Below are 26,803 nucleotides of genomic sequence, written 5' to 3'. Positions count from 1 at the left end.
CCCAGCAGCAAACACATCTCCCCACCATCTTACAGCCACGGCAGACTGCATTCCTTGGTCTTGGCAACAGAGAAGTGACCAATTCCATGGGACCGAGGTGTGCACATGACCAACCAACCCCTTCCTTCCAACAGCAACCTTGTTTGGAGTAAAACACAATTCCTTCATGTCATTCCTCTCAGACCAGCCCCTACCATTGTCCTTCCCAAATGCTCAGTTTCTTCGCCTTTTTTATTGTAAGAGTTTCTATATGGACCATGGGAATCCTCTCATTTTGCTGTGGGGTTTTAAGTGCTGATAAATATACTGTGCACCTACACCAAAAGTCAAACAGCCAACCACCAGGCCCCAATAAAGAACTGAAAGAAAACCTAGATATTTGTAATATTTTTTTAGGAGATCTTATGTTCATTCAAGTGATGTTATTATTTCAGTAGAATCATGTCAGGAATCCATGTAATTAAAAACACGTTGGTGGTAACAGAAGGGCACCATTTGAGGGCCCCTTTGATCCCCTCATGCCTGGGACCTCCCCAGACTCTCCCTGACCCCACAGCCCGAAGACTTTGCACTCTCTGAACGACTCATCACTCTCTACCTGACAGGAGGATGGAGGCGGGTGAGGATCGGCCTCTTCTCCCAGGCAATAGCAACAGGACAGGAGAGAACGGCCTCCAGCTGCACCAGGGGAGGTTAAGGTTGGACATCAGGAGTAATTTCTCCACAGAAAGTGTGATCAGACATTGGAATGGGCTGCTCAGGGAGGTGGTGCAATCACCGTCCCTGGAGGTATTTAAGGAAAGACTGAGAGCCATGGTCTGGCTGACACGGTAATGTTCGGTCATAGGACGGACACGATGCTCTCCGAGGTCACCTCCAAGCTAAGTGCGTGTCTCTGTCACACTGTGTCCCCTGTCACCGCCCCCAGCTCCGCCCTCAGCCCCAAGATGGCGCCGGGCCGCCCCTCAGCCCGCACCGCGTGACGTCACCGCCCCCGCCCCTCCCGCGCAGGGCGGCGCATGCGCGCGGGCGGCCCCGCTCAAGGTCAGCGGGGCCGCTGCTGCCGCCGGTTCCGCCCGGCGCGGTTCCGGTTCCGGTCCCGCCGTGCGGACAGTAGGACATGGCGGCGCTCGGACGGGTGTCCCGCCTGCTGCTCGGCGCCGCCGCCCCGCGCTCCCTGCCGGGGCGCGGCTTGGCGGCGGCCGCCACACACGAGGAGGGCGGAGGTAACGGGGCTCTGCGGGGCGAGGGCGGAGCCGGGGCCCGCCGCTGGCGGGGCGCTGCCCTTGACAGCCGATGCCCTTCGCTGCGGGAACGGGGCACGGCAGGCGCTCGGTGGGGCCTGAACCGGGGCTTAAACCATGAGCCGGGATCCCTGTTACAGACGGGTTGGAGCGTGGGACGCAGGGTCATTAGCGCCCCGTTAACGCGCGAATTGCGGTGACGCGTGTGCGGTCGGTGTCGCTGCCGGGAGCCGTGCTGGTTCTGATGCCGCTGTCCCTGCCCAGCCCGCTTGTGGAAGACGCTGACGTTCGTGGTGGCGCTGCCCGGCGTGGCCGTGTGCATGCTCAACTGCTACCTGATGGCGCAGCACGAGCACGAGCGGCCCGAGTTCGTGCCCTACGCGCACCTCCGCATCCGGACCAAGGTACCTGTGCCCGGTCACGGCCCTGTCCCCCCGCACGGCTGCAGAGCCTCCTCGGAGACTGCCGCATGACACGGCTGTGATACCAACTCGCGGCTGTGTCTGAGGCAGTGAGGGTTTGTCACAGCTCTGGTGGAGTACCCATGGTACTCACAGGCCCTCCCACCCAGAGTGATCCTCCCAATGTATTGCTGAAAGGTGTTTCAGTCCTAGAGCTGCTTAAAGTAATACAGATCCCAAAATACTCAAAATTGGGGTCCTCATAATACTGCACAGTGTTTGTTTAAGAGCAAAGATTGTGCTGTTTAGAGACTGTGGCTCCCAGCTAAGAGAGACAAGAGTTTTCCAGCTCTTGCTTCCCCAAATCCTGGGAGCCAGCTTGCCTAATTCAGCCTGTCAAGCTGATCATAGAATCATTTAGGTTGGAAAAGTTTTCTGAGATGGAGTCCAACCTTTGACTGATCTCCACCTTGTCAGCCAGATCATGGCACTAAGTGCTGCATCCAGTCTGTACCTAAACACCTCCAGGGACGGTGACCCCAGCAGCATGGGCAGTTTGTCCCGATGTTTAGCAACCCTTTTTGTGAAGAAATTCCTCCTGATGTCCATCCTGAACCTCCTGTGGCACAGCTTGAGGCTGTTTCCTCCTGTCCTGTCACTAATTGCCTGTGAGAATTGATGTTTGAGTGTGTGCTGTTCCTGGTTTCAGGTGCTTGTAGAGATTGTTCAGCAGCTGCCACTGGCTGATTCTCTTTCTTCTTCCAACAGCGTTTCCCCTGGGGTGATGGGAATAAAACTCTGTTTCACAACCCCCACGCTAACCCTCTCCCAACTGGTTATGAAGATTAAAACCAAGATCCTGCCAACAGCCAGAACTTTGGCTCTCCCCATCCTGAACCAGAATGTCGAGTGGGAGCCATCATTTCTGGGGTCATACTTTCAGAAACTCTGTGTTTCTTCTGTGATGAAGCTGAGTGGTGTTGTGGCCCAGTGTGTACGTGTGATGGGGCCCTTTAAATAAACAATTCTGAACATGAATTTGGGATTTGACTTGTTTACCTGAATCCTTTGGAGTTTTTCAGTTCAGTGTTGGCAAAAAGCATCATAAAGCATGAAGATTTCCCCCAGGACAGAGTGCAGGAGCAAAGGGGTTTGACTGCCTGCATGGTAACACGTGTTCCTGTGTCTGATAACACAAACAACAGGAATGCATTTGGCATAGGACATCAATCAATTTTGTGTTCTTCATGTCTGGTTTAACTGATGGCTCTAAACTCACAGCCAGAACAACAGATACATAGATTAATATTCAATATATACTGAAGCACATTCTCCATTATCAGCTCTTGCAATATTTATTAACAGTCATGAAGGTGATTTTCTCTTGGTCCCTTCTGGCACAGGGAGGCAGCAAAGATGTTGAGGTAAGCTCTGCCTTCACACTGTTCTCAAATTTTCAGGTACATCAGCACATATCTTGCTCACCACTCTGCTTTCCATAAAGCTGCAGTCTGTACCAAGTCTCTCACATAGGTTTTGCAGAAGAAAACACAATTTTGGTTCTACTGCTTCTGTCTGTATAGCATGTACTGTGTCATGCAGAAGCTGCCTGAAGCAGAAGGGATGAGTGAGCCACCAGCCTGAGCCTGTGCCAGTACAACTTTCATTTTCAAGGTTTTGCTCACTACAAGTCAACCATTTTCCAGTTCTTACTATAACTTCTGTATTTTTTGCACAATGTGAGCTCTATCTCAGCTGTCATAATGTGGTTCTTCCCAAAAGGCAGAACACAGCAGCTGCTTTGGCATCTAGCTGTGGAAAGGAGTGATGGATGGCAGAGAGAATCTCACAGTGGCACTGCAGGATGCCCTTCCCCATGTTTCCATGGGATTTTTTGTCAGTTTACCAGTAAAAGACTGCTGAGAGAGGTTTTCCTGTGTTGAAAGTACAAGGCACTGAAGGGCACAGTTGTTTTAAAGCTGACAGTCACATTACATTTACCCCTACACGAAGATCACAGAAAAGCAAACTGGTTTTGTGTGTGATTCCTTAAAACACAAAAGTTAGAGTCAACTGTCTCCAAAATGCTATTTACAGATCCTTCCCTCAGACCTGCTGCACTTTGCCAACAGCCTGTTTTCTCAGTGCTGTACTTAAGCCCTGTGCTGGCACTGCAGGAGCTCTCTGCACCTGAGAACAGGAGTGTGGCTCACCTGGCTCTGACTGGCACAGGACCAGCCTCAGGCTGCAGCAGCTCCTGATCCTCTGCACAAGGACTCAGGGTCTGGGCTCTGTGAGGGGCTGTGCTGCAGACAGGCCAGCTATGATGTTGGAGAACTGCACCTTTTCAGTTTTGTTTTTTTTTAAGTAGAACCTTTAAATAATTAGTAGTAATTAAAAGCAGAGAGTGAAGAAGCTTCCTTTTTTCCTCACTGTAATTCCAAAATTATGAAGTTATCTTTTGTCCCCAGTCCATAATATCTTTTACCCCTGTGTTGGTGTAAGGAGAGGGACAAGCTTTGCCCCATCCCTGGTGAGGATCAAACCACAGAAATGTGTAATGCTAAAGGAGAGAGAATTCCAAGTTCATGGATGTGTCAGTACCTCAGAAAAGACCTCAGATGTGTCAGTACCTCAGAAGTAGCCTCTGCATTAAAAGTCTTCTCAGGGGCTGATCAGGCACTTCCATCCCTCCCAGGGGGCACAATCAGACTCTACTGCACAGTTACCTACTTGAACAAAATAAACCTGGTTGTGTTTATTTTAGCCAAGCTGTTGCAGGTCCACTAGTGCTCTTAAACCATCTCTGCAGCTGACACAAAACAGTGCTTAAGCCCTTCAGGATTACATGAAACTAATTTCATCACCAAAATTCAGCAGCATAGAGATGATAGCAAGTACATCAACCCCCTTCATATTCTTTTTAAACACTTTGAAGTGTTATATAAATAAGCAAAAGAAATCAATCACAGAGAACCCATCCCAGCCCACTCCAACCAGCATTCCCCACTGCAGAGTACATTCAGTAGGAAGCTCACATGGATTTTTAAGCTGTCAGATGCTGAACCACCACCAAGTTTCACTGGCAAGGAGGCAGCAGTTACCACACTATCCAGTTTTTTGGGTTTTTTTTTTTTTTTTTCTTTTAGCTGTTTGTTTTCACAAGCAGAGAACATCTGTCACTTCCTAAAAAGCAGTTAACAAAGGTCTTCTGGTGGCACCTGTGGCACACCTGGTGCTGGTGCTCAGTCCAAAGGCTGCTGTTGGTGACTCCACCCATACTGCCAACATCAGGAGGAGTTCTCAGTTTTTCCTTTACTTGGGCCCATGAACTCCAGGCCCTCAATGGGTATGTCCTTTTCTTTGATTGCTTTCTGAAAAGAAAAAAACCAAATACTTAAATTCAGCACTTCTTTATAGGGCTACATGAGGTTATCTTTGGTACAAAACACAGAAGCACAGACACTGTAAAACACCTCTGAGATCATCCAGTCCAACCTATGGCCCATGAGTAATACCAGACCAAGGCCGTGCCCAGGCTCTCCCTAAACACTGCCTACACCTCCCTTAGCAGCCCATTTCAACATCTGATCACCCTTTCTGTGAAAAAACTCCTCCTAAAGCCCAACCTAAACCTCCCTGGTGCAGCTTAAATCTGTATCCTCTTGTCATATGGCTTGTTGCCTGAATAGAAACCATATAAAAAAAATAAGTGATCTAGAAAAAGTAGTCTTAAGGGCTAGTTTGAATAAAGTTTCAATGTTAAAGTGGCTGGTTTGAATAAAGTTTCAATGCTGCTGAAGGATGTACTGAGAACTCACTGAGCGACAGTCGCTCTAATAGAAACGCGCTGCAGCCTCTACAGATCCGCCTTAAGAAATGTACAATAAAAATAAGAAACGCCTGTAAATTATTCATGTCATGACAGACAGACACGGGGCGGGACAAGCCCAGCGCTGCGTGTGGGGGTCCGTGTGAGGCCTGAGGCTGCCGGGGGCACCGGGCCGGCGCTGGGAGCGATCAGCGCGGGGAAGGACGCGAGGGGCAGGGAGCGAGGGCCGGCCCGGACGCACCTGCACGCAGAGCTGGTAGCGCTTGAAGAGCTGCCCGCAGGGGTCGCCGGCGCTGTCGCCCTTGAGGAACTTCTCTGCGAACCAGCGGTTGAAGCACTGGTCGTACTCGCGCTTCAGCTCGGTGCACGCCTCGCCCACGCTGTTCATCGCGGCGGCCGCGCCGGACGGGCCGGGCCGGGCCGGGCCGGGCGCGCCGCCACTGACGCACATCCGGCGGGGCCGGGAGGCGGGGATGCGCGCGCTGCTGCTCGGGGCCTGGCTCCGCGCCGGGCGGGGCCTCCCGCGGGCTCCGGGGAGCGGCCGCCGGCACCGGGAGCACCGGGGACACAGCGAGCACAGCGGGCACAGCGAGCACCGGCCGCAGGCACCGCTGCGGGTAACGCCGCAGGCACCGCTCGGGCACCGCCGCTCCGCCCCCCGCGAGGCGGGCACGGGATACCGCAGCCGTTAATCGCCCCAGAGAGGGACAGCGATCGGCGGGTCCCTGCATTTGGTGACCTTAAAGGTCTTTTACAGCCGTAACGATTTTAGGATTCTTTGTAAACTTCGTTTTTTACGTGTAACAAGTGTGGAAACCCAGAGCAGCGGGAGTATTTCTGTGTCTGCTCTGGGGTGCCCTGACCCCCAGGGCAGCTCTGACTTTGACCCTCATTCATGGAGAAAGTTTCCCGGACTTTAAGATAGACCAGAACCCACAAAACTGTGAAATAAATTATAGAGAGTAGTGTAGGTGTATCACTTGGTGAGAAATTTAGGTTTTGGGATTTTTAGTATGTTGTGGATGGAAGCGAGATGGAAGGCACAGGGTGCTGTCCTGGGTTTCTTCTTCATGCTGGTTCTTCCTTCTTCATGGGTTTGGGTGGCATTTTGTAATTGGGCAGAAAAGTCTGCATTGCAGCTCTTGGGGATCAGTTATTGGGTTAGAAGGGAAAATAATCCAGGTGTCAGCTCTGAATTGGATAGTTTAGTCTCTAAAGACCTTGTAACAAGAGATTGTTGGCCATTTTGTGCCTTCTAATGAAAACCTGCCGAACTCACAGTAATGGGTAGCAAGAACGTAGCACTATTAAACTTGCTGGTTTTTGACTGTTTTGTCCGTATTGATGTTTTTGTACAGCAGAAGGTGTCGGTGGAAGTGCTGCAGCACCTGGAGCACCTGGCCCTGGTGGATTTCCGGGATGCAGAGGGCGTGCAGCGGCTGCAGAAAGCGATCCAGTTTGCTGATCAGCTTCATGAAGTGAACACTGATGGCGTGGAACCCATGGATTCAGTGCTGGAGGACAGGTGGTGAATCACAGCAGCCTCCTTTTATCTGTTCATGCATCAAAATGTTTGCTTCTGTCACCTTTTCCCCCTGGGAATCACCGTGCATGTGACCCCTTTGCTCAAAACATCCTCGTGGGGTTCTGTGTGGGGGAAAGTTGTCATTGGCTGTGTAATTTTTATGTGTGAGCAAAGCAAAGGTGAACTTCAGTTCTTTAATCTGCCTTAATTGTCACACTGCACCCCCAGTGCCTGCCAGTGCCATTTATTGGTGCTTCAGAATGTTCCAGTACTTGTGTCAGTGTTTATTTAAGAGACCAACTCCAGATCTAGAGATAAGCCACCCTTCCTACCTCATATTCACACAACAGCTTGAAGACAACCAGTAACCTTTGTCCTTCAGGTGTCTGTATCTCAGAGAAGATGATGTGACAGAAGGCAACTGCACCAAAGAACTGCTAGAAAACGCCAGAGAGAAAGTAGAGGAATATTTTGTGGCTCCACCAGGTATTGACTTGGTTACAAAAATCTCTTAATCTCACCTGAATTAACCTGAAGAAAATAACCTGCCATAGCTGCATTTACTTTCAGAAATACTAGTCAATAATAGGGAGCACTAAAAGAAATGTCTGTATCCATCTGTGGTAAAACAATTCACAATTTATGGTCCAGAAGCAGCACAGAGGCTGACCTGACTCTGGAGTTACTGCACACCTTGGGAAATTCCTTACAGGAGGTCAGGCACTTCCTTACTTCCCCGACTTTCTCAGGATATTTAGGCAGCCTGTACATGGAGTAAACTGCATAAACACTTCCATGCCGAGGTGTCCTGCCCACAAGGTAACTTACAGCTGGTCTCACACAACCTGTTTTTTGTTTTCTCTCAGGTAACATCCCTTTACCAAAGCTGGAAGAACAAGAGACTTTTCTGCAGGGCTCTCAGTGACAGCCCAGAGCCCAAATGTCCTTTCAGTATTTTATTTGGGGAAAATGAAGTTTTGTGCAGTCACACCCTGTGTATTTTGGTCAGAAGAAGAGCACTTGCAAGACAGAAGAAAGGAAGTGTAAAAGTTTAGTAATGCTGCTGAAATATTCAATGTCTCTGAAGCTGGACAGCAGCATGGCAGATGACCTGGGTGCTTTTATTTGGCAAAGTGAATTTGCTGTCTGGAGGTGAGAGCAAACCCTTGTACCACTCTTAATTGTGCAATTACCTCATTATTTGTTTAAGCATCCATAATATACTCACCTAGTTGCATAAAACATGTAATTACTGTGATACTTGAGTTCTTTCAAGGGTATTGAAATAAAGCCTGTATTTAACACCACTAATCCAATCCTCTGCAAAGCTGTAACAAAACTGTATTATTATTTTAGTCTGAGATTTGTCAAGATTCAGACCCTGCAAATGCTGAAATTTTACAAATATACAAGCTCAGCCTGTAAGGAATTTAAGATGTGTATAGAAATCATAACAAGGAAAGACTTCAAATATCTATCAAACAATATGATCAATACCACAATCATAATATCAGGTAATTCCCACTTTGAGAAGTACCCCCTTGATCTATCCATTTTGGCCTGTTTGACCATTAGAGAGAATGGGGACAGTATTATTTACACAGAAGAAGGAAGAGGAATTTGAGAGGGAACTGACTGCCTGCAGGAGCTTTTAACCCAAAATAGCATCAAGTAACTATTTAAAGGCAACAACTAAACCAGCAATTTGGACAAGATGATCCCACATTGCCAATGCAGCACAGGCTAAACTTAAAACTGCCAGTTCAGTGCTGCTCCCACACACTCCAGGGAGAGAACAGACTGCCTGATGCTTGTTCCCTGCAGCCCAAACTGCATTTAAAGTGGGAAACACATCTCCCTAATGAAGGGGTTTGATGCAACTTCACCACAAATAAGGGAATTACAACCTGGACTCAGACACCTGCAACCACCAAAAAGAAAAGCTCACAGAGGGCAGATGAGGTGCCTGTGGGGCAGGGCATGTCAGTGCCTCTGTGGGTCTAACACTGGTGGTGCTGAGCCCCAGGGGATGGTGCTGAGCCCCACTGGGCCCTGGCTGCACTTTGAGAGAGGGAGAGAGACCCCCCCATGTGCTGGTTCCCCTGCATTCACTGCAGCACTCAGTAAATGGATCCAGTTTCTCTGGGGACCATGGAGATAACCGCACTTAGAGCTGCTGACATTTTTCCACCACCACAAAACTGTAGATCTAAAATTAGATTGGAAGCTCTTGCATATAAATCCCAGGTTTACAAAGAAAATTTCAATGTGGAGATTTCTTCACCTTTGTGGGAAGAAAAAGAAGATGGAAGTTGTTTTATTGTTTCATTAATAACAATGATTATTTTATGTTTTAGTATTAACTGGGAGCCCCAGGAAAAAGCTCTGTTAGTACAGAGATAGGTTGTGCAACACAGAGTGAAAAACCACCTCATGAAAAGTGCTTACAGCCTAAACTGGAGAGCAGTCTCATGAGATGCCTTATCCATTACCCAGTTTTCTTCAGCACCTCCTCTACCCCTGCTATCATCTCCTGTGTTTATTTGTTCTGCCTTTCCCTGCAGCTCTATCCTGAGGGAAACTCTACTTTTATACTCTTAATTACCAAGTAGGGCTGTGATGTATCCCAGGCTTTAATGTTTCTCATTAACAACGTGTATCTCACCCACACTGCCATTTCCTGCAGTCGTCATCACAACTGTTCCTTCAGCAAACCATTTCTTAATAAATGCAGAGAAATTTGCCTCCAGCTACCAAACACAGCCACCTCCTCCGAGATCCATGGGTGTTTCTGAAGTTCAGTGGGAGCATTTGGAAGATTGTTAAATGGTTCCATTCTGTCAGCACAAAACTGTCCAGTACTCAAAGAACAACTGCAAGTGCTGCAGATACTGAACACAGTTCTGGAAATTAATTACTTACTGTGGCCCCAAGACCACTCAGAACTTCTTCATGGTTCTAGCACATAAGCAAAGTTGTGAACTGTATCTCTATTTGGAGTGTTAAAACCTGTGAGTCAGGAGTTATTTCTGAGATATTCTAGACTGACAAAAGTATTACATTATGCAGTTTCAGTATTTCTGGGGGCAGTGTATTCTTCTGAGGTTGCCTTAGAGTTTGCAAAAGCACAGAGTTCCTTGCAGTTGTGCTGCTTTTGCTCTAAATAACACTGAGTAGTGAATATGCAAAATATTTGCGTTGCAAGTGAGGTGAATGACTGCTCTTGAGGTGGGTTTTTTTAAATTTCTACAAGGAAATGGGAGTCCTACCAACCAGTATTTAACAACCTCTTTTAAATCATCCTGTGCTGTTTGCTGTAGACATGGTTCAGAGTCCTGTTATTAACAGATCAGCAGTGGAAGACTCAACAGCAATGTTCTATCTGCTGACAAGAGAGTAAGCAGAAAGTGCCCCAGGGAGAGTGAAACTAAGAAAACAGAGCACTGAGGTTCTACCAAAACATCTTGCTTCATTTAAACAAAAGGAAAAAAAAAAACCAAAACCAAAACAAAACCAACCCAACAACCAACCAAAACAACCCCCAAACCAAACACAAGCAAAAAAAGGCAAGGGTTGCAGAAATAGTGAGGTCTGCAAAAGATGGTGTAAAAGTCTGATAGGTTTGGTTCATTAAAGGAACAAAGTTTGGAGCTGACTTATACCCAGTAAACATGGGTCAGATTTCTGTCAGAGGTCACTTGAAAAGACACAAGAGAAAACAGACAAGTGAACAGGACAGGTGATCAAAGGCCATTCACAAGCTGTGGAACTCCTTCCTTTGACATGGGTGGGCTTCACTCCAGTAAAGGCCACACTACTGAAACAGCTGCCCCAGGTAATATCCCAGTATTCTTTCAGTAATATCACATACAATTGAAAGGGATATTTCCAACAAGAGCTTGTTCCAAAGAGAAACAAAGTCTGTTATTGGTTCAACTCAGCATCTCTGTGATCCAGGCTGGGGCAAGTAATAAAATGGCTTTTGGGGCCCACACATCACCTATGGAAAGGTGTTTTACAGAACCTGGTGGACACATTACAATGCCTCGGAGACTGGCCATACTTTAAGGAACTAGTTTTTTACCCAGGATCACCTGATGATGCCACACAGAATTAGAGTAGAAATGACCTCAGAGATCATTGAGTCCAATCGGTGACTGAACACCACCATGTCAACCACACGACGACACTCAATGTCATGTCCAGTCATTCCTTAAACACCTGCAGGGACAGTGACACCACCACTTCCCTTGGGCAGCCCCTTCCAATGTGTAATCAACAGATCTGTGAAGAAATTCCTCCCAATATCCAACCTAAACCTCCCGTGGCGCAGCAGACCAGTAGCACGGGAGTCGGGACTGGAAATTTTCCATACCCAGCCCAAACCTGCGTGACCATCCCAACGCACGCGCCCCGTTCTCTCCCGCATCCCGCCGGTTGCCATGGGAACGGACGCGGCGCGGGGCATCGCGGGCCGCAAGACAATGCCGCAGTAAAACCCGGCCGGGCGCCGCGCCTCGGCCAATGGGCGTTCAGGGGCCGGCAGCGCTGACCAATGGACGCCCGGGAGGCGGTGCCGGCGGCCAATGGGGGCGGTCAGCGCTCAGGGGGCGGGGCAGAGGCGCTGCGAGGCGCGTACGGACCAGAGCGCAGCGCCGTCCGCTCCGCAGCGCCCGCACGGTGAGGGACGGGACGGGACGGGACGGGACGGGACGGAACGGAACGGGAAGGGGTGGGGTGGGGTGGGGTGGGGTGGGGTGCGGGCGGCTTCAGAGGCTCCGCCATCCCGGTACCGGGGACCCCGCGTGTCCCGGAGGCGCCACCGTGCCTGGGCTCTTCCCCGACCGCCGCCTCCGGTTTTCCCGCATCCCCGGCAGCCGCACGGGGCTCAGAGCCCTTGGCCGTGCGTGCCGGGCTTTCCTCGCCTCCCCCGGGGCAGGGAAGGGCGTCGGGACGGGCGGTGGAGCGGCCGCGCTCTCTCGCGGGGCTCCCGGGGCAGCGCCGGGCTGGGGAGGGCCGGGAGGGCGGCGGTGCTTGTGCGGCTCCGGCCGGAGAGCGGGTGCCGAACGTGAGGCGGCGATTGAGCCCCGCTGCTCGGGCCGTGCCCGGCACTCCCGGCCGGGGCGGGGGCACCGCGGCGATACCCACGGGCGGCTGGGCAGCAGGTGGTTCTGGCAGGTGCTCCTGCGACTTTAAATTTCCTTCTTTTTTTCCTCCAAGCAGGCAATCATGAGTGACCGAAAGGCAGTGATCAAAAATGCGGACATGTCAGAGGAGATGCAGCAAGACTCGGTGGAATGTGCAACTCAAGCCTTGGAGAAATACAACATCGAGAAGGACATCGCTGCTCACATAAAGAAGGTAGATGTTGGCTTGTGATGTGCTCATGAAAAATCAATTGGGGAGAACGCTGCTAGGCAAGTAGCTCTAGAGAAACGAGTTCTAGAGGCACCAGATAATCAAGTTAGACTTTCTCTCTTTCTGTTCTGTTCCCCACCCTCTACATGGACCTTTCTAGGTCCTTTTGCTTTTCTCTTGTAATGCCTTACACCATTTCTGCCACTGTCTGTTGTCCACGTGAGGACAGAGCGGCACCTGGCTGTCCCTGTGACTGATGAGCTGGTACAAGACACGGGCTCTGTGCAGCCTATTTAAAGTGTTGCTTTGCCGACCATGTAATAAGTGGGTTTGGTTTTTTGCCTTTCCCACCACATGTAAGACAAGCTGTTCATGCTAATGCTGAACAGATGGTTCATAGCTTACAGTTTGTCACATTTTCTCTCTTGACTCCTACTGGGAGCCTGTCTGAGCTGCAAGGAGCTGAAGGGTTTGGTTGAGCAGAACAGAAACTTCCATGTCCTCACAAAATTCTCTTCAGCTGACAGCTGTTAGGTACTGCAGTATAAATCCATTTACTGCATGGGTTTGCTCACTGCAGACCTGTACACAGGAGTTTATTTGTAGCAGGCTCCTGACAGCAGCATGTCACATCATCAACATCTCATGACCAGGTGTCAGAGATATGGCAGAGAATTTTCCATCAAGTGTTCTTTCAGCATCCTTACTGCAAAAAGAAGCTAATGAAGTCCATTAGCTTCAGAAATAGAAGCTAATATAGAAAAATACCAGTTCCATTGGAGATTCAGAACAAGCACACAAATTCTTAGAAGTTATGGTTTGAGATCATGGCATGACTGTAGGGGAAAAGTTACCTCCCCAAACATATGTTTTAAGCTTATTCCTGCTCTGCTTGGAAGCACTTGTTTTTTTTTTGGTATGACTAAGCAGCAGATGAGTTATAAAGTGACAGATGATCCTTATGTGCTTAAGAGCATATGCTGCTCCTTAATTGCCTTCTTCCAAAAGTGATACTTGTTATCAAGTGACAACTCATTGCCAAAAAAACCTCCCCAACTGTTAGACAATATTAGTATAATTACCATGAAAATGCTGACTTTCTAATTCTCTATTCTGTAGGAATTTGACAAGAAATACAATCCCACTTGGCACTGCATCGTGGGCAGGAATTTTGGCAGCTACGTGACTCATGAGACCAAGCACTTCATCTACTTCTACCTCGGCCAAGTCGCTATTCTTCTGTTCAAGTCTGGCTAGAGCCATGGACTGTTACTGAAACTTGCATCCAGTTACAGGACTGCACACTGATTCCCACCTTCAGCCTTCCTGGGGAAACACATCTTGATCTTCAGGTCTTGTATTGTATTGTTAATGTCAGGGATTTTGCTGTAGCGGCTGGTATTTTCATTGTGGCTATATAAAAAAGCAAAAATGTCTTCCTTGTATTTATTTTCTTTCAAAAGATGGCTTCTTTGCTAATAAAATCGTTTATCCCTTTGCCCTCTTGAATTACCCTCTTTATTGCCATGTGAAGGATGAACAACCCCACCTCGATTCCCACACCCCAAATCCATCCTTTCTTAGGAAACCTTCTTACAAGACTGATTTAAGTGGAAAAAAAGTTGATGCAGAGCCCTTTTATTTCATAAGCCTTCCATTTGCCTTTGAAAGGAGTCATGGGAAAAAATCCTTCAACTCCACATGACAAAGATAATAACAGCTTCATAAAAGTCCACAGTTACTTCATAAATCCAAGTTACTTCTCACAAGTATAATATCCTCCTTTAAAGTTAGTAACAAGAAAGGCATCTTATTTGGAGACTAATCAGTCTGTCTTTATCCACACCCACTGCCAACTTGCTTTGCTTGTCAGCATTGCTCGGTTTTGGCCACATCCTTTACATTGCACTTGAAGGGAAATGCAAGTGTAAGAAACACCACTGGAATCACTCCACAGGTTTCTTGGTGGGGAGAGGTAACTTGTGTTCTTCTGAGCCCAGCTGCTGAGCAAGGATTGGCTGCACAACTTCTTAGGACTCCTTTTGATCCCGTTAAAATTCCACAGCTTTCATATCCCTCATGAAAATACTTTTGGTGTTTTGGTACCCAGACTCAGAGTTTGAAACCTGAGTGAATGGCAACAATGCCAAAGTTCAAATTCTCATAATCCACTCTGAAAAAGCCTGCATCTTCTATCATTGCCTTCAGCTCCTCCTGAAAAATAAATGCCATAAGTATTAATAACCTGAAGGCCCATAAGCCAGCTGGCCACAAGATTATGCTGGAATTGTGGTTTGTGTGTCAGTGAATTTGGGGAAATCCTGCCTTACCTGAGGGGGGAACTGTCGGATGCTTTCCACAAGGTACTGGTAAGACCTCCAGTCACCAGCAATAACCTCACCCAGAACAGGGATAACCTGGAAACTGTAGAGATCATAGAGCCTGCACAGAGAGATGGTAAATACAGATTAACAGAAACACATTCATCCCTCTCCAACATGAGCTGGTCTCTGTGCCACTAGGCTATGCAGTCTGTAGCTGCTTTAAAAGTGCACCAAGACGTGGTCTCAGTGTCTCCACCTCTTATTGAGTACAAACAAGAGAGCCCTGTGACCTGGCATAAAGCATCACCATGTTCCTACCTGGAAAGAAGAGGGTTGCTGACATGACTGAATTCAAGGCAGAGAAATCTTCCTCCTGGTTTCAGCACACGATAGGCCTCTTGGAGTGCCTGAGACAAAGCAGATAAGTTTGCTACTGTAGAACAGCACCTGCCTATTATCATGCCATGTGATGTTATCATGCAACTCTGATGAACTGAGGAGAATGAAGAGCATCCTGCCTGGCAGTCTGCAAGATTTACACATCCCAAGACAAATATAAAAAAAAAGCCCCAAATGTGCCACAACCCAAAGCACAAATACTCTTGCTGTTACATAAATAGATTTTTACAAGGCTTTGTGTCAAAACTGTGATGTCGGGTTTGCAATTTTCTTTCCCTACTTGCAGTTGATGAAAGTTTGTTGGCAGAGCTCTTATAATTACAGACCAAACACAAAAGGGAGAAGGTGACTCAGGGACAAGAAATTGAAAATCAAAAACAGGCAGGATAATTTTTTTTCAATCAAAAGATTTTACTGTGAGGCACACCCAAAGGTTCAAAGCAGGAACGATACTGGGTTTCGGATGAGCAATGTGTAAGAACAGGAAGGAAAGAGAAAGAAGAAAATCTTTGGCTACTTTGAAAATTCCATCCTGCATCAAAATGGAATACCTAACAAGAATCTAGACAAAATCCTGTTTAAAACTGTTTATTCTTTCATACAGGAGCAGAGTTGTATTCCAGAACCTCTGAAGGTTGTACATTTGCTTGACTTCAACTGTTCTGTTCCTATGGGATAAAATATCAACACTACACAGGAGCTCTGCACAAGAGTTGGCAGCTTGGCTGTGTTTTGTATCAGGTCTCCAGGGAGCTCTGCGACCAGGCTGCTCTATGCATCAAGGCAAAGAGCCTGGGCTTTGGAAGGGTGCAGACAAAGCACCAGGAAAAGCCCCATGCACATTAAGTTCAAAGGAATATGGTTCAAGGTGGTTTGGATCCAAATGTTTCACCTTCCACAGGAGCTCTGCCAAGGTTGTAACACTCCTCCAAAACAGACAATGAGTGCCTCCAGACAGGTGTCACCCCCACAGCAGCCAGTCCTTCTCAAAGGACAGAGATAGTTCACAACAAAGAGGTACTATTTATCCTAATTAAAATCAGACTTGTTCTTTCTAGGGAGCTCTGCCACCAGCCAGTGCAGACACTCAGCAGCAGTGGGGGCAGCAGCCTCCTCCCCACTCTGCTCTGGCAGCTCTGTTGGCTCAGGCAGGGAGGCAGAAGGGGACAGGAAGCACTGGAGCCACTGTTGGTGGGATATAGATCAGGTACTGCAGGAAGGTTTGAGATGTGCAGCCTGACTGCCCTGTGCATGTGCAGATCCACCCATGCCATAGGTCAGGAGAAGGTGGGGAGTGACTGCAACATGCAGCCCTTTGCCTTAGGAACCTGAGACTGGGTGGCTTGCCAGGCTGGAAGGATTGGGTGCAACTGGTATAAATCTATCTTTTTATGACAAAGGTGGGGCACTTAATTGCATTTTTTATTCACACAAGTTACATGCCACTTATTTTAAATGTTTCAGGAGTAGACTAGGATCTTCCTTTATCCAAAGGAGTTCCTACTTTGCTTCCTTTGTAGAGTAAAAAATCATAAGGACCCCATGTCAGGATACACTACAGTAACTCACCAGATCAATACGAGTTACATTTCGGATTCCAAAGGCAATTGTGTAAACATCAAATTTATCATCATCAAAGGGCAACTCTTCAGCATTCCCCAGTACCCAGGACAAGCCTGTAGTGAAAGACAAGTCATAGAACTGAGCTCAGACTGCTCCAAAAAGGCTAGAACTTACCCATTCTAGAAGGAATTGATTACATTAAAGTGATATTGAAAACAAATGTTTCCATTTTGCAGTTTTGTTAGAGGAAAGACACCTTGGCCTCTACTAGCCAATTTTTCAAGACAGAGTAGTTGATTTTGCAGATCAGCCAAAACACCATTCTGCACATACACATAGTGAGTATGTGCCACAAGGATTTTACCCAAAACTTGCATCAGAGTGGAATGCACTGTTGGTTGCCATTTGTGGCAAAATTGTAAAAAGAGAATCCCTGCTCAAAGTGTAGCTATGGACAATTACTAACATCTTGCCATGCAACAGTGGTCAGAACACTTAACACATTTTGCTAGAAATCTCCCACAGGCTGAGGAACATGAAAAGCCACACTCCATCAGGACTATCAGTATGTGATGCAGTTGCAGATGTGTTGCTTCCTAGTCCCCAAAGAATCAAGACCATGTCTGTCTGTGGAGCATGGATGTCCAGGTTATTGACAAGCAGATAAAATGCACAATCAGTGACTGTGCAGCTCATGCTCCTTTTCCCCATGCACAGCTCCCACTCTTCCTGAATGTACACAGGGAAACAGCAAAAAAACCTCTGTCCCTTACAACTTCTTGCTATCAGGAAGGTTAGTGCCACAATACAATGCATTATTTACCTTCAGAGTAGCCAAGATGCTGTGCTTTCTGCTTCCCAACTTTTAACATTTCTCTGTTGATGTCACAGACCACCACTTGGGAATCCCCTAGTGAGTTGTTAAATTTGTCATTCTGGTAACTCTCAAAAATTTCCTGCCATGACAAATTCTGATCGTGCTTGAGCTTCCTCTGGAGCTGGCGTTGTCGTACAGAGCGAACATAATTAATGAACCGAAAGGCAATGTCACCTGCAGTTATTTCAAAGGAAAGATACACATTTTGGAATGGTTTCTGACTCCAGGAAGTTGAAACATAAGGCTTTAAACATCCAACTAACTTACTACTTCTTTTTAGTCATATATATTTATAAAAACACCCCCTCAGACACACTGTAATAGACACAGAAAGAGTGTGTGTGTGTACATGGATAAAGACAAAAAGGGAATTTATTAAAATCAAAGAGTCCATCACATTCTACAAATTCACATAGTTTCCCATAACATATCATGGCAGGACTATAACACTTTCAGACCCTTAAAGCAAGATATTACAAAACACAAAGATATCAGTTCTCAAACCTTCTCTGGGAAAATTAAGTAGATGCTTCACCAGTTTTAAAGACAGGGAGCTAAGGGTGAGAAAAAAAACCTAGCAGGAAACATAATTCTGAGCAGACTAAAACAGCTGAAAAAGAGTGTGGCATTGTCATGTGGAACTCACCAAAATTATTTACCTGTTCCCCCAGCAACATCGAGAAGGAGTGTTCCTGGGCAAGGGTTCATTTTATGCACGAGGATATCCTTCCACACCCGATGAATTCCCAGAGTCATTGAATCATTCATTACATCGTATTTCCTGGCCACATTTTCAAAGACCTGATAAACTGCAAAGAAAGGACATGGGAATAAGATGCAATTTACTTAAAAATGCTTATGTCTAAGTAAAACTTATCTTTTATTGCACTGTGGAGGTCTCTCCACTATGTGGAGCTGAAAAATACCACAAGAAAACTCATTAAAAAAAAAAAATAAAAGATTGAATGGACTGAGTCTGTTGCCTGACAAAAGTGTCTGGAGAAGCACAGCCTTCCCGAGCTGAGGGAAGTAGCAGCGATATTATTCACCGAGACTCCAGGTAACACCCTACACAAGGGCCCAGCCCCACACACGTCCCCAGCACTGTGGATGGAGAACGATCACCGGCTGCCGGGAGCCCGGCTCGGCCCCGGGCCCGGCCCGCCCTCTCCCGCCGCCGCCGCCGCCGCCGCCCTCACTTTTCTCCCTCCTCTCCTCCTCCGTCACGGTCTGGAAGCCGAAATGCATCTCCGGCCCCGCGGCCAGGCCGCGCCGCGCCCGCAGAGCCCCGGCGGGCCGGGACAGCAGCGCCCGGCAGCGGCACCGCCACAGCCGCGCGGCCGCCATCTTCGGCACGGCCAGAGGGGGCGGCGCTGCGCCCGCGGAGCTCCTGCCGGGACAGAGCCGGGACAGCGCTCCGCCCGCGGAGCTCCTGCCGGGACAGAGCCGGGACAGCGCTCCGCCCGCGGAGCTCCTGCCGGGACAGAGCCGGGACAGCGCTCCGCCCGCGGATCTCCTACCGGGACAGAGCCGGGACAGCGCTCCGCCCGTGCCCGCTCCCACCAGGGACGTTCCCCGCAGCCCAAGGCGCCGCCGCTCCTGCCGGACGCGGTTACCGAACCCCCCGCCCCCGGTACCACCGCTGCTCTGCGGTGGAACCGGTGCTGTGAGGGCAAACGTGATGGGGAAAAAAAAACCCAAACCAAACGCAACCCTCGTGGTGTACTTGAGTAATTTTGCAAATAGTTAAACTTCGTTTTATTTAGCTTTTCTTTAGATTTCTAATTTTGCAGTTTTCTTCACTTAAAGTGAAGCCTCGTGAGGAAGGGGAGGGAGGGTTTGTGGGTTCTTATGAATTGCAAGGAGGAGTGAAAGATGCTTTGATTCCGGTTAGGAGCATTAGGACACATTAGAAACTTAACTTTTCTTTTCTTTTTCTTTTCCTTTTCCCAAAACCTGTCCTGCTTATCACACTCCTTGAATCATCCAGGAGTTCTGCCAGCTTTGTAGATACAAAGAAGTTACTTAACCCATTCTCAGGAGAGATGACATCATGCTATTAAAATCAGCCCAGGGACTGCATTCCCAAGGCATGAGCTGGGCTCCCTCACCCAGGACCTTCCTGCCATATTGGGACTTTTAGCACCATCATCAGACCACACCACAATTTTCTCTTATTTTCCTCATATTATATTTTTAAACTCTATGTTCTTTGCAGTAGGATGCCCTCCAAAGCATCATGTTTGGTTTTGTTGGGTATTTTTCTCAGCTATAGTGACAGATGATCTTTGCCTACCAGAGCAGTGACTGGGAGTCCCTCTCACGCTGTAGTCATGGACACTGCATGGACACCAGTGACCAGCTGCATTCACAGTCACAGAATGGGTCAGGCTGGAAGGGACCACTGTTGGTTACATGGTCCAACCTTCCTGCTCCAGCAGGGTCATCCCAGAGCACATGGCACAGGATTGTGTCCAAATGGTTCTGGAATAGCTCCACTGATGGAGATTCCACAACCTCTCTGGACAACCTGTTCCAGTGCACAGTCACCTGCACAGTGAAGAAATTCTTCTTGCTCAGGTGGAACTTCCTGTGCACCAGTTTCTGTGTGTTGTCTGCCTCTTGTCCTATTCTCAGCACCACCGAGAAGATCCTGGTCCATCTCTGACCCCCAACCCTAGAGATATTTGTACACATTAATGAGGTCCCCTGTCAGCTGTCTTCTCTTAAGGCTGAACAGGCCTGGCTTCCTCAGTCTTCCCTCACAGGAGAGATACTCTCATCCCTTTATCATCCGTGCTGCCCTCCACTGGACCTGCTCCAGGAGCTTTATGTCTCTCTTGTCCTGAGGAGCACAGAGCTGGACACAGCGCTCCAGATGTGCTGAGCAGAAGGGCAGCATCACCTCCCTGGCCTGCTGGCAATGCTCTCCCTAATGCTCTCCAGGATTCCATTTGCTCCCTTGGCCCCCAAGGCACACTGCTGGCTCAGGGACAGTTTGTTATCCACATGGACCCCAAGCTCCATCTCCGCAGAGCCGCTTTCCAGCCGGTCAGTCCCCAACCTGCACCAGTGCTCGGGGTTATTCCTTCCCCTTCTTCCTTCCTGCGTTCAAGCAGCTCAGCCGTGAATAAAAAAACAAAGCGAGGGGGAACGGCTGCGCACGGCCGGAGAGCCGCCAGTCGCGGCCTGTCCCGCGCTAGGCAGGCGGGCCCGGAGCCGCCCCAAGGCCGCGCCTCACGGCGGCCGCCGGTCGCCATGGCAACGGCCGCAAGGCATGCCGGGCTGAAAGAAATTGCTGCGGCAAAACCCTGCAAGAGCGCCGGAGCGGGGCCAATGAGATTTCGGGGTGATGGTGGCGGTGACCAATGGCTGACGGCCGGTGCTGAGGGGGCGGGGCTGGGGGCGCTCGGAGGCGCCGGCGGCGCGCGCGGGTCGGTTAAACAGCCGCGGCGGCGGAGCCGAGTGCGTTCCTCGCTCTGCGCCGTCCCGCACCGTCACCGGCTCTGCATCCGCACCGCGCCCATACCGCGGCGCCCGCTCGACGGTGAGGGCAAGGCGTTACCGACTTGAGCATCGGGCAAGGGCAGCTGCCCAGAGGGGTCGGGTCCGGCTCGGGAAGTCTGGGACTGGGCAACCCCCCCGTGCCTGGGCTCTTCCCCGGCCGCCGCCTCCGGTTTTCCCGCATCCCCGGCAGCTGCCGGCGGCCGCACGGGGCTCCGAGCCCTTGGCCGCGCGTTCCGGGCTTTCCTCGCCTCCCTCGGGGCAGGGAAGGGCGTCAGGATGGGCTCGCGGGGTTCCCGGGGCAGCGCCGGGCTGGGGAGGGCCGGGAGGGCGGCGGTGCTTGTGCGGCTCCGGCCGGAGAGCGGGTGCCGAACGTGAGGCGGCGATTGAGCCCCGCTGCTCGGGCCGTGCCCGGCACTCCCGGCCGGGGCGGGGGCACCGCGCGGCGCCCGAGAGCGCGCTGGGAATGGCGATACCCACGGGCGGCTGGGCAGCAGGTGGTTCTGGCAGGTGCTCCTGTAACTTTGAATTTCCTTCTTTTTTCCCTCCAAGCAGGCAATCATGAGTGACCGAAAGGCAGTGATCAAAAATGCGGACATGTCAGAGGAGATGCAGCAAGATGCTGTGGAATGTGCAACTCAAGCCTTGGAGAAATACAACATCGAGAAGGACATCGCTGCTCACATAAAGAAGGTAGATGTTGGCTTGTAATGTGCTCGTGATATCTCTATGCACATGAAAAATCAATTGGGGAGAATGCTGCTAGGCGAGTAGTGCTACAAAAACAAGTTCTAGAGACGCTAGATAATCAAGTTGGACTTTCTCTTTAGGCTGATGTCCATGTGTTGTTTTACCCACCCTTTACGGGTCCTTTCTAGGTGCTGCTTTTGTCTTGCAGTGCTTTCTGCTTACGGCCTTTTTTGCCACTGTCTGTTGTCCACGTGAGGATAGAGTGGCACCTGACTGTCCCTGTGACTGATGAGCTGGTACAAAACACAGGGACTCTATTGAGCTCTCCTGTGGTTTTCCTCTGAGAGGTAGCTTGTTCTGGGTTTCGTCTGTATTTAACTTAATCTTAAGGATCTCTTTACAATTCTTGCCAGCTGGATCAAAAATAGCAGTGGAAAAGTGGTTTTCTGTAATTCTCTGTAATCACACCTCTCTTTACGTAGTGGTATAAGAAAAAAAGAAAAAAAATCCTGGTGGCTCTGCTTATCTGTTGTTTGCAACGTCTGTGTCATCCTTTATGTAGGATTAACAATACATGAGAAAGATCTAGTTCAGATTATATTTCCTGCTTCGTCAGCTCAGGAGAACAGAGAAATGAAAGTGCGTCAGTAGAAGTTGAAGTGATCTGAGAGGAAGAGCTGTTGAAATGTTGAGGCCGATTGGACTGAAACTGTCTGAGTTAACTGCTTGGCACGAGGAGCTAAGTTTGATAAAGGTTTAGGCCACAAGCTGTGAATTTTCACATAGATATGTTAACTTTTACCTAGCACTGTGAAAAAGGGCCTCAAGAGCTGGTTCAAGCTGGAAAATAAGGAAGTTATAAATGTCAGCAGAAAACACAACGTGAGAGATAAAAAAGACTGTCCAGCGACAATGAAAAAACCCCAGTAAAGAGCAAGAAGTCCCCAGACCCCGATGTTGTTATTAGTGAGAAGTGTGAGGGGTGGGGAGCTGAGGCTGGGACGGTGTGATTGCCTGGCAGTTTCTTTGTCCGGGTCCTTCTGAAGGCACCCAGCTGGAGCTGTTCTGCTGCTGTACCAGTGAAAGCCTGGGGCTCTGCTCCGGGATACCTGGGCTGGAGGTGACTTTAAAACTTGGGATACTTAGAGTGGAGAAGTTTCTCTAATATGTGAAGTAATTAATCCATGCAGAACTACTGTTTCTGTTAAAGAAATACTTGTTTGCTATGACCAGAATACTGAAAGGCTTTTTTTCTCCAGACACATAAGGTACCTATGAAAGTTGAAAAGAGAGTTTAGTACTTTTCACGTGTCCTTTGTTGCAACTACTGGGAATTAGTAGAGGATTTGTTTGAGAACATGTAAATTACAACTGCTTAGATTTATTGATCATACTGTTGTTACACAGCAGGTGGCAGAGAATTTTCTGTTTTGTAGCTGTGCTGCTGATAAACAATGAAGTCTAAATTATGGCTTTGTCTCTGTGGGTACAAAACTAATGATGAATCTTTTATTTGAGAATTGTAGATTCAAGAATGTTATGAGTTATGGGGGAATAGAAGACTACTTTCCTTCAACAAAAGTAATGTTTTAAACTTAGTACTGCTCAGTTATCAAGCACTGTGGGGTTTTTGTGTCTGACTAAGCAGCAGGTGAACAATAAGATGTAAATAAAATAATCCTAGTACTTAAAGAGCATCTGTTCTTCCTCTGATTGCCTTGCTCAGAAGGTGAAATCTATTAGATGAGTTCTTAATTTGTAGTGATCTGTTTTGCAGGAGTTTGACAAGAAATACAATCCCACTTGGCACTGCATCGTGGGCAGGAATTTTGGCAGCTACGTGACTCATGAGACCAAGCACTTCATCTACTTCTACCTCGGCCAAGTCGCTATTCTTCTGTTCAAGTCTGGCTAGAGCCATGGACTGTTACTGAAACTTGCATCCAGTTACAGGACTCTGACCAGTTACTGCAGCCTTCCTGAGGACACAGGCCTTGATCTTCAAGGGCGATGGCAGGGATTATGTTGTAACAGATGACATTACATCGTGGATATAAAAAGGAAAAGTACCAAAAAAGTCTTCCTTGTATTTATTTTTTTTCCAGAAGGCTCCTCCTTTGCTACTAGAGCTGTTGGAGCAGTTTTGCTTTTGCAAGTTTTATAGCCATCTACTGTATTTCTGATTACTGCTAGTGCTATGCAAGTACTGACAGTGTGTTTAGCTCTTTATGTTCCAAACTTCTCTTATTATTTTGATTTTACTTTTATAAAATAATTTTCCCCCTCTTGTTTTGCTGGATGTGCTGTCCCAAAATCTGAGCTGTTTCTTTTTTCTGCTGTCTCTGGAGAAGTGTACTGGAGAATAAAAGCCAAGTTCTACCCCAGCCAGGTTGTTATTTCTGGCTGATTTGTACGTTGTGGTGACGGTGGATGACTGGGTCTGGGTGGGTCATGGGGAATGCTGCCTGAGGGGTGTGTGGGGCTGCAGGGGCTGGGGCTGCACCGCGGGCACGGAGTGGAGCCACCCCTGCGGGCCTGGCAACAAAGGACAGCAGCTGCACTGCTCAGGGGGAGTGGGAGCCCCAGGGCGGTGCTTGTGCAGCGTGGGTGGCAGGGCCTGGCTCCCAGCCAGAGAGCGGCTGCTGAACGTGAGCTGGGTTTGAGCAGCTGCTGCCCGAGCTGTGCCCCTGCCTGGCACACCCGGCTGATGCTGCTCAGTGGCACTGGTGGCACGCTGGGAGTGGCAATACCCGTGGGGCTGCTTGGCAGGGGGATCCTCCTGCAAATAAACCCTCTGGATACAAACATCCATGTATGATCAGGCAGCTGTGGTACAGGATACACACATGGCAAGGAAATGCAGCAGCAGCTTCTGCAGGGTCCATTTGGGCTGTGGAGAAATGGGAAGGTGAAAGACAAATCAGTCGTTACAAAGAGGATAAATGGTTGATTGTAATAGCCTTTCATTAAACACTATCCACACCAGACATAAACAGGGAATACTTGGAATAGTGAAATACTGTGATTATGTGATACTTTGGACTTTTCCTGGGGCCTGGTGTCACCTCAAAGAAATCTCTTCCAAAATCCAGAATACCTGAAAGCTGAACTAAATGCATGGCACTGTGGTTAGACAGGCCTGTGCTCTGTCAGGGACAAGGAGGAGCTGCAGTTGCCTTGCCCTGGGTCGAAGGCCGTCTGTCTGTCCCATGTCCTGCTCTTGGTGACGTGTTGCAGGGAAGGAAAATATGTGGAGCCTTGAAGATAAGCTCAGTGTCCTCTGTGTTTTTCCAGTAACCCCAGACTCTGCTGATAGCAGCTATCTTGCTGAGAAAAAACTCAGAAACTCTTCTCAGCGTGGGCTCAAAGCTCCCTGACCAACTAGAAGTAATGGCTAACCAGGCCAATAGAACGACTCGGGATCTTGTTCATCGAAGGGTGCTTTCAGGAGCCGCAGGAGGCATTTAGTCGATCCTCTCCCTGTTCATTACAGTGACCACAGCATTACAATTGTTTTAGGCAGGGCTAGGCCGCAGCCGCTCTCGCGGGTGTCCCCGGTTACCGGGGCCGCGGGACCTGCGGCGTTCCCGTCGCCATGGGAATGGCAGCGGGCGCGCGGCACGCCGGGCGGGGGAAAGCCCCGCCCATCATCCCGCATCTGACCAATGAGCTGCTGGGGAGCTCCTGGCGGTGACCAATGGCTGGCGGCCGGCGGGCAGGGGGTGTGGCCGGCGCGCTCCGGAGCAATGGCGGCGGAGGCGGAGCCGCCGGGCGGGGATGGCGGAGCGCGGCTGGGACCTGAGGGGACTTGGGGACTTGCCGCCCTTCCCGTTCCCGGGGACACTGCATCGCACACCCGCCCAACGCTGCCCTCGCCCTTCCTCTGCCCGGCACACCGGCCAACGCTGCCATCGCCCTTCCCGTGCCCGGCATACCCGGGTGCCAGTCGGGCTCGGCAGTGTTGAGTGTGGCACTGCAGATCATGTAATTAGGGCAAATGTTTGTTACTAATACCTTCCTATTGAGCACTATTTGAACTACATGGTTGTTTTTATTTGAGGGAAGACTTCCTTGTATTTATATTCTTTCCACAGCAAGCTAGTTTGCTAATAAAAATGTTGTCCTTTGCTTTTAAAAGTTTTGTGTCTGTCTACTCTTTATCTGGTACTGCATATGCTCTTTCTTATTTATTTTCAAATGTGGAGGAGCAACTTCATTAGAAAGTTGAGGGGTTTTTCCCCCTCAAATCCAGAAGATCTAAACACTGTGGTAGCTACACTCAGTTTGGTCAGTAATTCTGAGAATAATAGACCTCAATAGGGAACAATCAGGTGTTCAAATAAGGCCTTTATGAGGCTTTTCTTAATATTTATAGAGGATTGGTTTGAAATGTGTACAACACAAATTCCTGAATTTGTTGATCATGCTGGTGTTACAGAGCATGCGGCCTGTGCATACAAAACTAGCAGTGAAGCTTTCGCTTGAGGGCTGTACATCCAGACCATGGTATGGATTACGGGGTAAAGATGCCCTTACACGCTCCACCTGTACTTTTTTTTTTTTAGAAGCTGGGAATTGCTCTCCCACAGAACTTGAAGCTCCCATCCCTAAAACAATGGAAAAAGCATCAGGAGATGCACTCAAGAAAGCATTTTAAAGGTTAAAAGAATTGTCTTTAGGATCCGAGTTGCCTTGTGAGTTTTTTCCCCTCTGAGGGAAAAGTTAAAAAACGTCACTTCAAGTAGGCCTGATAAAGTACTTTTTTTCTTTTTCTTTTAACTTTTACGGTTATTTGCTACAAACCGGTGGCAAGGATTTTATACCAGATGATTTTCCATCTTGCTGAGGTGGGGGCGATCCCGTCGGTGCCGGTGAGGAGGGAGGGGCGGGCTCCGGGCTCGGTGCAGGCCCGGCCCCGGCTCCCGGCACGCCCCGCGCGGCCCAGGACTACAAATCCCGTCATGCCCGGGGGCCCGCCCGGACCGGCTGCATCCGGGTCCGGCCACTGCTGCGGGCGACTCGTCGCCATTACGGGGCAGCGGCGGCCGAGCCGGGGCCGGTGCGGCGCCGAGCAGCCGGTGGGTGC

General features: G+C 49.1%; 6 protein-coding genes across 10 annotated transcripts; 4 read left to right on the top strand and 2 right to left on the bottom strand.

Annotated features, from left to right (window-relative positions):
* The first annotated feature begins 1,081 nt into the window (after positions 1 to 1,081).
* LOC134427221 (cytochrome c oxidase subunit 6A1, mitochondrial) lies at positions 1,082 to 2,683 on the top strand. Its single transcript, XM_063172870.1, has 3 exons — positions 1,082 to 1,226; positions 1,509 to 1,648; positions 2,414 to 2,683. Exons 1-3 carry the CDS (start codon positions 1,121 to 1,123, stop codon positions 2,492 to 2,494), a joined length of 327 nt encoding a protein of 108 aa, XP_063028940.1. The 5' UTR covers positions 1,082 to 1,120; the 3' UTR covers positions 2,495 to 2,683.
* Positions 2,684 to 4,370: 1,687 nt separating this feature from the next.
* TRIAP1 (TP53 regulated inhibitor of apoptosis 1) lies at positions 4,371 to 5,905 on the bottom strand. The gene is made up of 2 exons (XM_063172871.1): positions 5,719 to 5,905; positions 4,371 to 5,019 (listed from the first exon to the last, which is right to left on the bottom strand). The coding sequence occupies exons 1-2, from the start codon at positions 5,863 to 5,865 to the stop codon at positions 4,936 to 4,938; spliced, it is 231 nt and encodes a 76-aa protein (XP_063028941.1). The 5' UTR covers positions 5,866 to 5,905; the 3' UTR covers positions 4,371 to 4,935.
* Positions 5,906 to 5,950: 45 nt separating this feature from the next.
* On the top strand, positions 5,951 to 8,313 carry GATC (glutamyl-tRNA amidotransferase subunit C). Of its 2 annotated transcripts, none has more exons than XM_063173217.1 (4): positions 5,951 to 6,094; positions 6,839 to 7,002; positions 7,385 to 7,488; positions 7,869 to 8,313. In XM_063173217.1, the coding sequence occupies exons 1-4, from the start codon at positions 5,951 to 5,953 to the stop codon at positions 7,925 to 7,927; spliced, it is 471 nt and encodes a 156-aa protein (XP_063029287.1). In that variant the 3' UTR covers positions 7,928 to 8,313. The 2 variants fall into 2 exon arrangements, with proteins under 2 accessions (XP_063029287.1, XP_063029286.1); XM_063173216.1 differs by having other exon boundaries at positions 6,836 to 7,002.
* Positions 8,314 to 11,526: 3,213 nt separating this feature from the next.
* LOC134427591 (dynein light chain 1, cytoplasmic) lies at positions 11,527 to 13,869 on the top strand. Of its 2 annotated transcripts, none has more exons than XM_063173585.1 (3): positions 11,527 to 11,682; positions 12,223 to 12,363; positions 13,480 to 13,869. In XM_063173585.1, the coding sequence occupies exons 1-3, from the start codon at positions 11,527 to 11,529 to the stop codon at positions 13,615 to 13,617; spliced, it is 435 nt and encodes a 144-aa protein (XP_063029655.1). In that variant the 3' UTR covers positions 13,618 to 13,869. The 2 variants fall into 2 exon arrangements, with proteins under 2 accessions (XP_063029655.1, XP_063029656.1); XM_063173586.1 differs by having other exon boundaries at positions 11,619 to 11,682; positions 12,226 to 12,363.
* On the top strand, positions 11,657 to 24,101 carry LOC134427592 (dynein light chain 1, cytoplasmic-like). Of its 3 annotated transcripts, none has more exons than XM_063173588.1 (3): positions 11,657 to 11,682; positions 21,580 to 21,720; positions 23,495 to 24,101. In XM_063173588.1, the coding sequence occupies exons 2-3, from the start codon at positions 21,589 to 21,591 to the stop codon at positions 23,630 to 23,632; spliced, it is 270 nt and encodes an 89-aa protein (XP_063029658.1). In that variant the 5' UTR covers positions 11,657 to 11,682; positions 21,580 to 21,588; the 3' UTR covers positions 23,633 to 24,101. The 3 variants fall into 3 exon arrangements, with proteins under 3 accessions (XP_063029658.1, XP_063029659.1, XP_063029657.1); XM_063173589.1 differs by lacking the exon at positions 11,657 to 11,682 and adding an exon at positions 20,947 to 21,070; XM_063173587.1 differs by lacking the exon at positions 11,657 to 11,682 and adding an exon at positions 20,967 to 21,070 and having other exon boundaries at positions 21,583 to 21,720.
* On the bottom strand, positions 13,983 to 18,870 carry COQ5 (coenzyme Q5, methyltransferase). The gene is made up of 7 exons (XM_063173584.1): positions 18,723 to 18,870; positions 18,183 to 18,332; positions 17,470 to 17,697; positions 16,653 to 16,759; positions 15,003 to 15,091; positions 14,691 to 14,802; positions 13,983 to 14,574 (listed from the first exon to the last, which is right to left on the bottom strand). Exons 1-7 carry the CDS (start codon positions 18,868 to 18,870, stop codon positions 14,473 to 14,475), a joined length of 936 nt encoding a protein of 311 aa, XP_063029654.1. The 3' UTR covers positions 13,983 to 14,472.
* Positions 24,102 to 26,803: the final 2,702 nt, after the last annotated feature.

The sequence above is a fragment of the Melospiza melodia genome, chromosome 20, assembly GCF_035770615.1.
Source record: "Melospiza melodia melodia isolate bMelMel2 chromosome 20, bMelMel2.pri, whole genome shotgun sequence".
Lineage (NCBI taxonomy): Eukaryota > Metazoa > Chordata > Aves > Passeriformes > Passerellidae > Melospiza > Melospiza melodia.
Note: the sequence above shows the minus strand (reverse complement) of the source record. Positions and strands in the feature narration are given on the sequence as shown.

What these genes read in the sequence shown, in the direction of transcription:
- LOC134427221 (XM_063172870.1), top strand. Translation starts at nt 1,121, where the DNA reads ATGGCGGCGCTCGGACGGGTGTCCCGCCTGCTGCTCGGCGCCGCCGCC. An exon ending in CACACACGAGGAGGGCGGAG is followed by an intron (nt 1,227 to 1,508) that starts GTAACGGGGCTC and finishes GTCCCTGCCCAG; the next exon opens with CCCGCTTGTGGAAGACGCTG. An exon ending in ACCTCCGCATCCGGACCAAG is followed by an intron (nt 1,649 to 2,413) that starts GTACCTGTGCCC and finishes TTCTTCCAACAG; the next exon opens with CGTTTCCCCTGGGGTGATGG.
- TRIAP1 (XM_063172871.1), bottom strand. Translation starts at nt 5,865, where the DNA reads ATGAACAGCGTGGGCGAGGCGTGCACCGAGCTGAAGCGCGAGTACGAC. An exon ending in GCTACCAGCTCTGCGTGCAG is followed by an intron (nt 5,020 to 5,718) that starts GTGCGTCCGGGC and finishes TTTTCTTTTCAG; the next exon opens with AAAGCAATCAAAGAAAAGGA.
- GATC (XM_063173216.1), top strand. Translation starts at nt 5,951, where the DNA reads ATGCGCGCGCTGCTGCTCGGGGCCTGGCTCCGCGCCGGGCGGGGCCTC. An exon ending in GATTCAGTGCTGGAGGACAG is followed by an intron (nt 7,003 to 7,384) that starts GTGGTGAATCAC and finishes TTTGTCCTTCAG; the next exon opens with GTGTCTGTATCTCAGAGAAG. An exon ending in ATATTTTGTGGCTCCACCAG is followed by an intron (nt 7,489 to 7,868) that starts GTATTGACTTGG and finishes GTTTTCTCTCAG; the next exon opens with GTAACATCCCTTTACCAAAG.
- LOC134427591 (XM_063173585.1), top strand. Translation starts at nt 11,527, where the DNA reads ATGGGCGTTCAGGGGCCGGCAGCGCTGACCAATGGACGCCCGGGAGGC. An exon ending in CGCTCCGCAGCGCCCGCACG is followed by an intron (nt 11,683 to 12,222) that starts GTGAGGGACGGG and finishes TTTTCCTCCAAG; the next exon opens with CAGGCAATCATGAGTGACCG. An exon ending in TCGCTGCTCACATAAAGAAG is followed by an intron (nt 12,364 to 13,479) that starts GTAGATGTTGGC and finishes TCTATTCTGTAG; the next exon opens with GAATTTGACAAGAAATACAA.
- COQ5 (XM_063173584.1), bottom strand. Translation starts at nt 18,870, where the DNA reads ATGGCGGCCGCGCGGCTGTGGCGGTGCCGCTGCCGGGCGCTGCTGTCC. An exon ending in GCATCTTGGCTACTCTGAAG is followed by an intron (nt 16,760 to 17,469) that starts GTAAATAATGCA and finishes CTTTCACTACAG; the next exon opens with GCTTGTCCTGGGTACTGGGG. An exon ending in ATGTAACTCGTATTGATCTG is followed by an intron (nt 15,092 to 16,652) that starts GTGAGTTACTGT and finishes GCTTTGTCTCAG; the next exon opens with GCACTCCAAGAGGCCTATCG.
- LOC134427592 (XM_063173588.1), top strand. Translation starts at nt 21,589, where the DNA reads ATGAGTGACCGAAAGGCAGTGATCAAAAATGCGGACATGTCAGAGGAG. An exon ending in TCGCTGCTCACATAAAGAAG is followed by an intron (nt 21,721 to 23,494) that starts GTAGATGTTGGC and finishes TCTGTTTTGCAG; the next exon opens with GAGTTTGACAAGAAATACAA.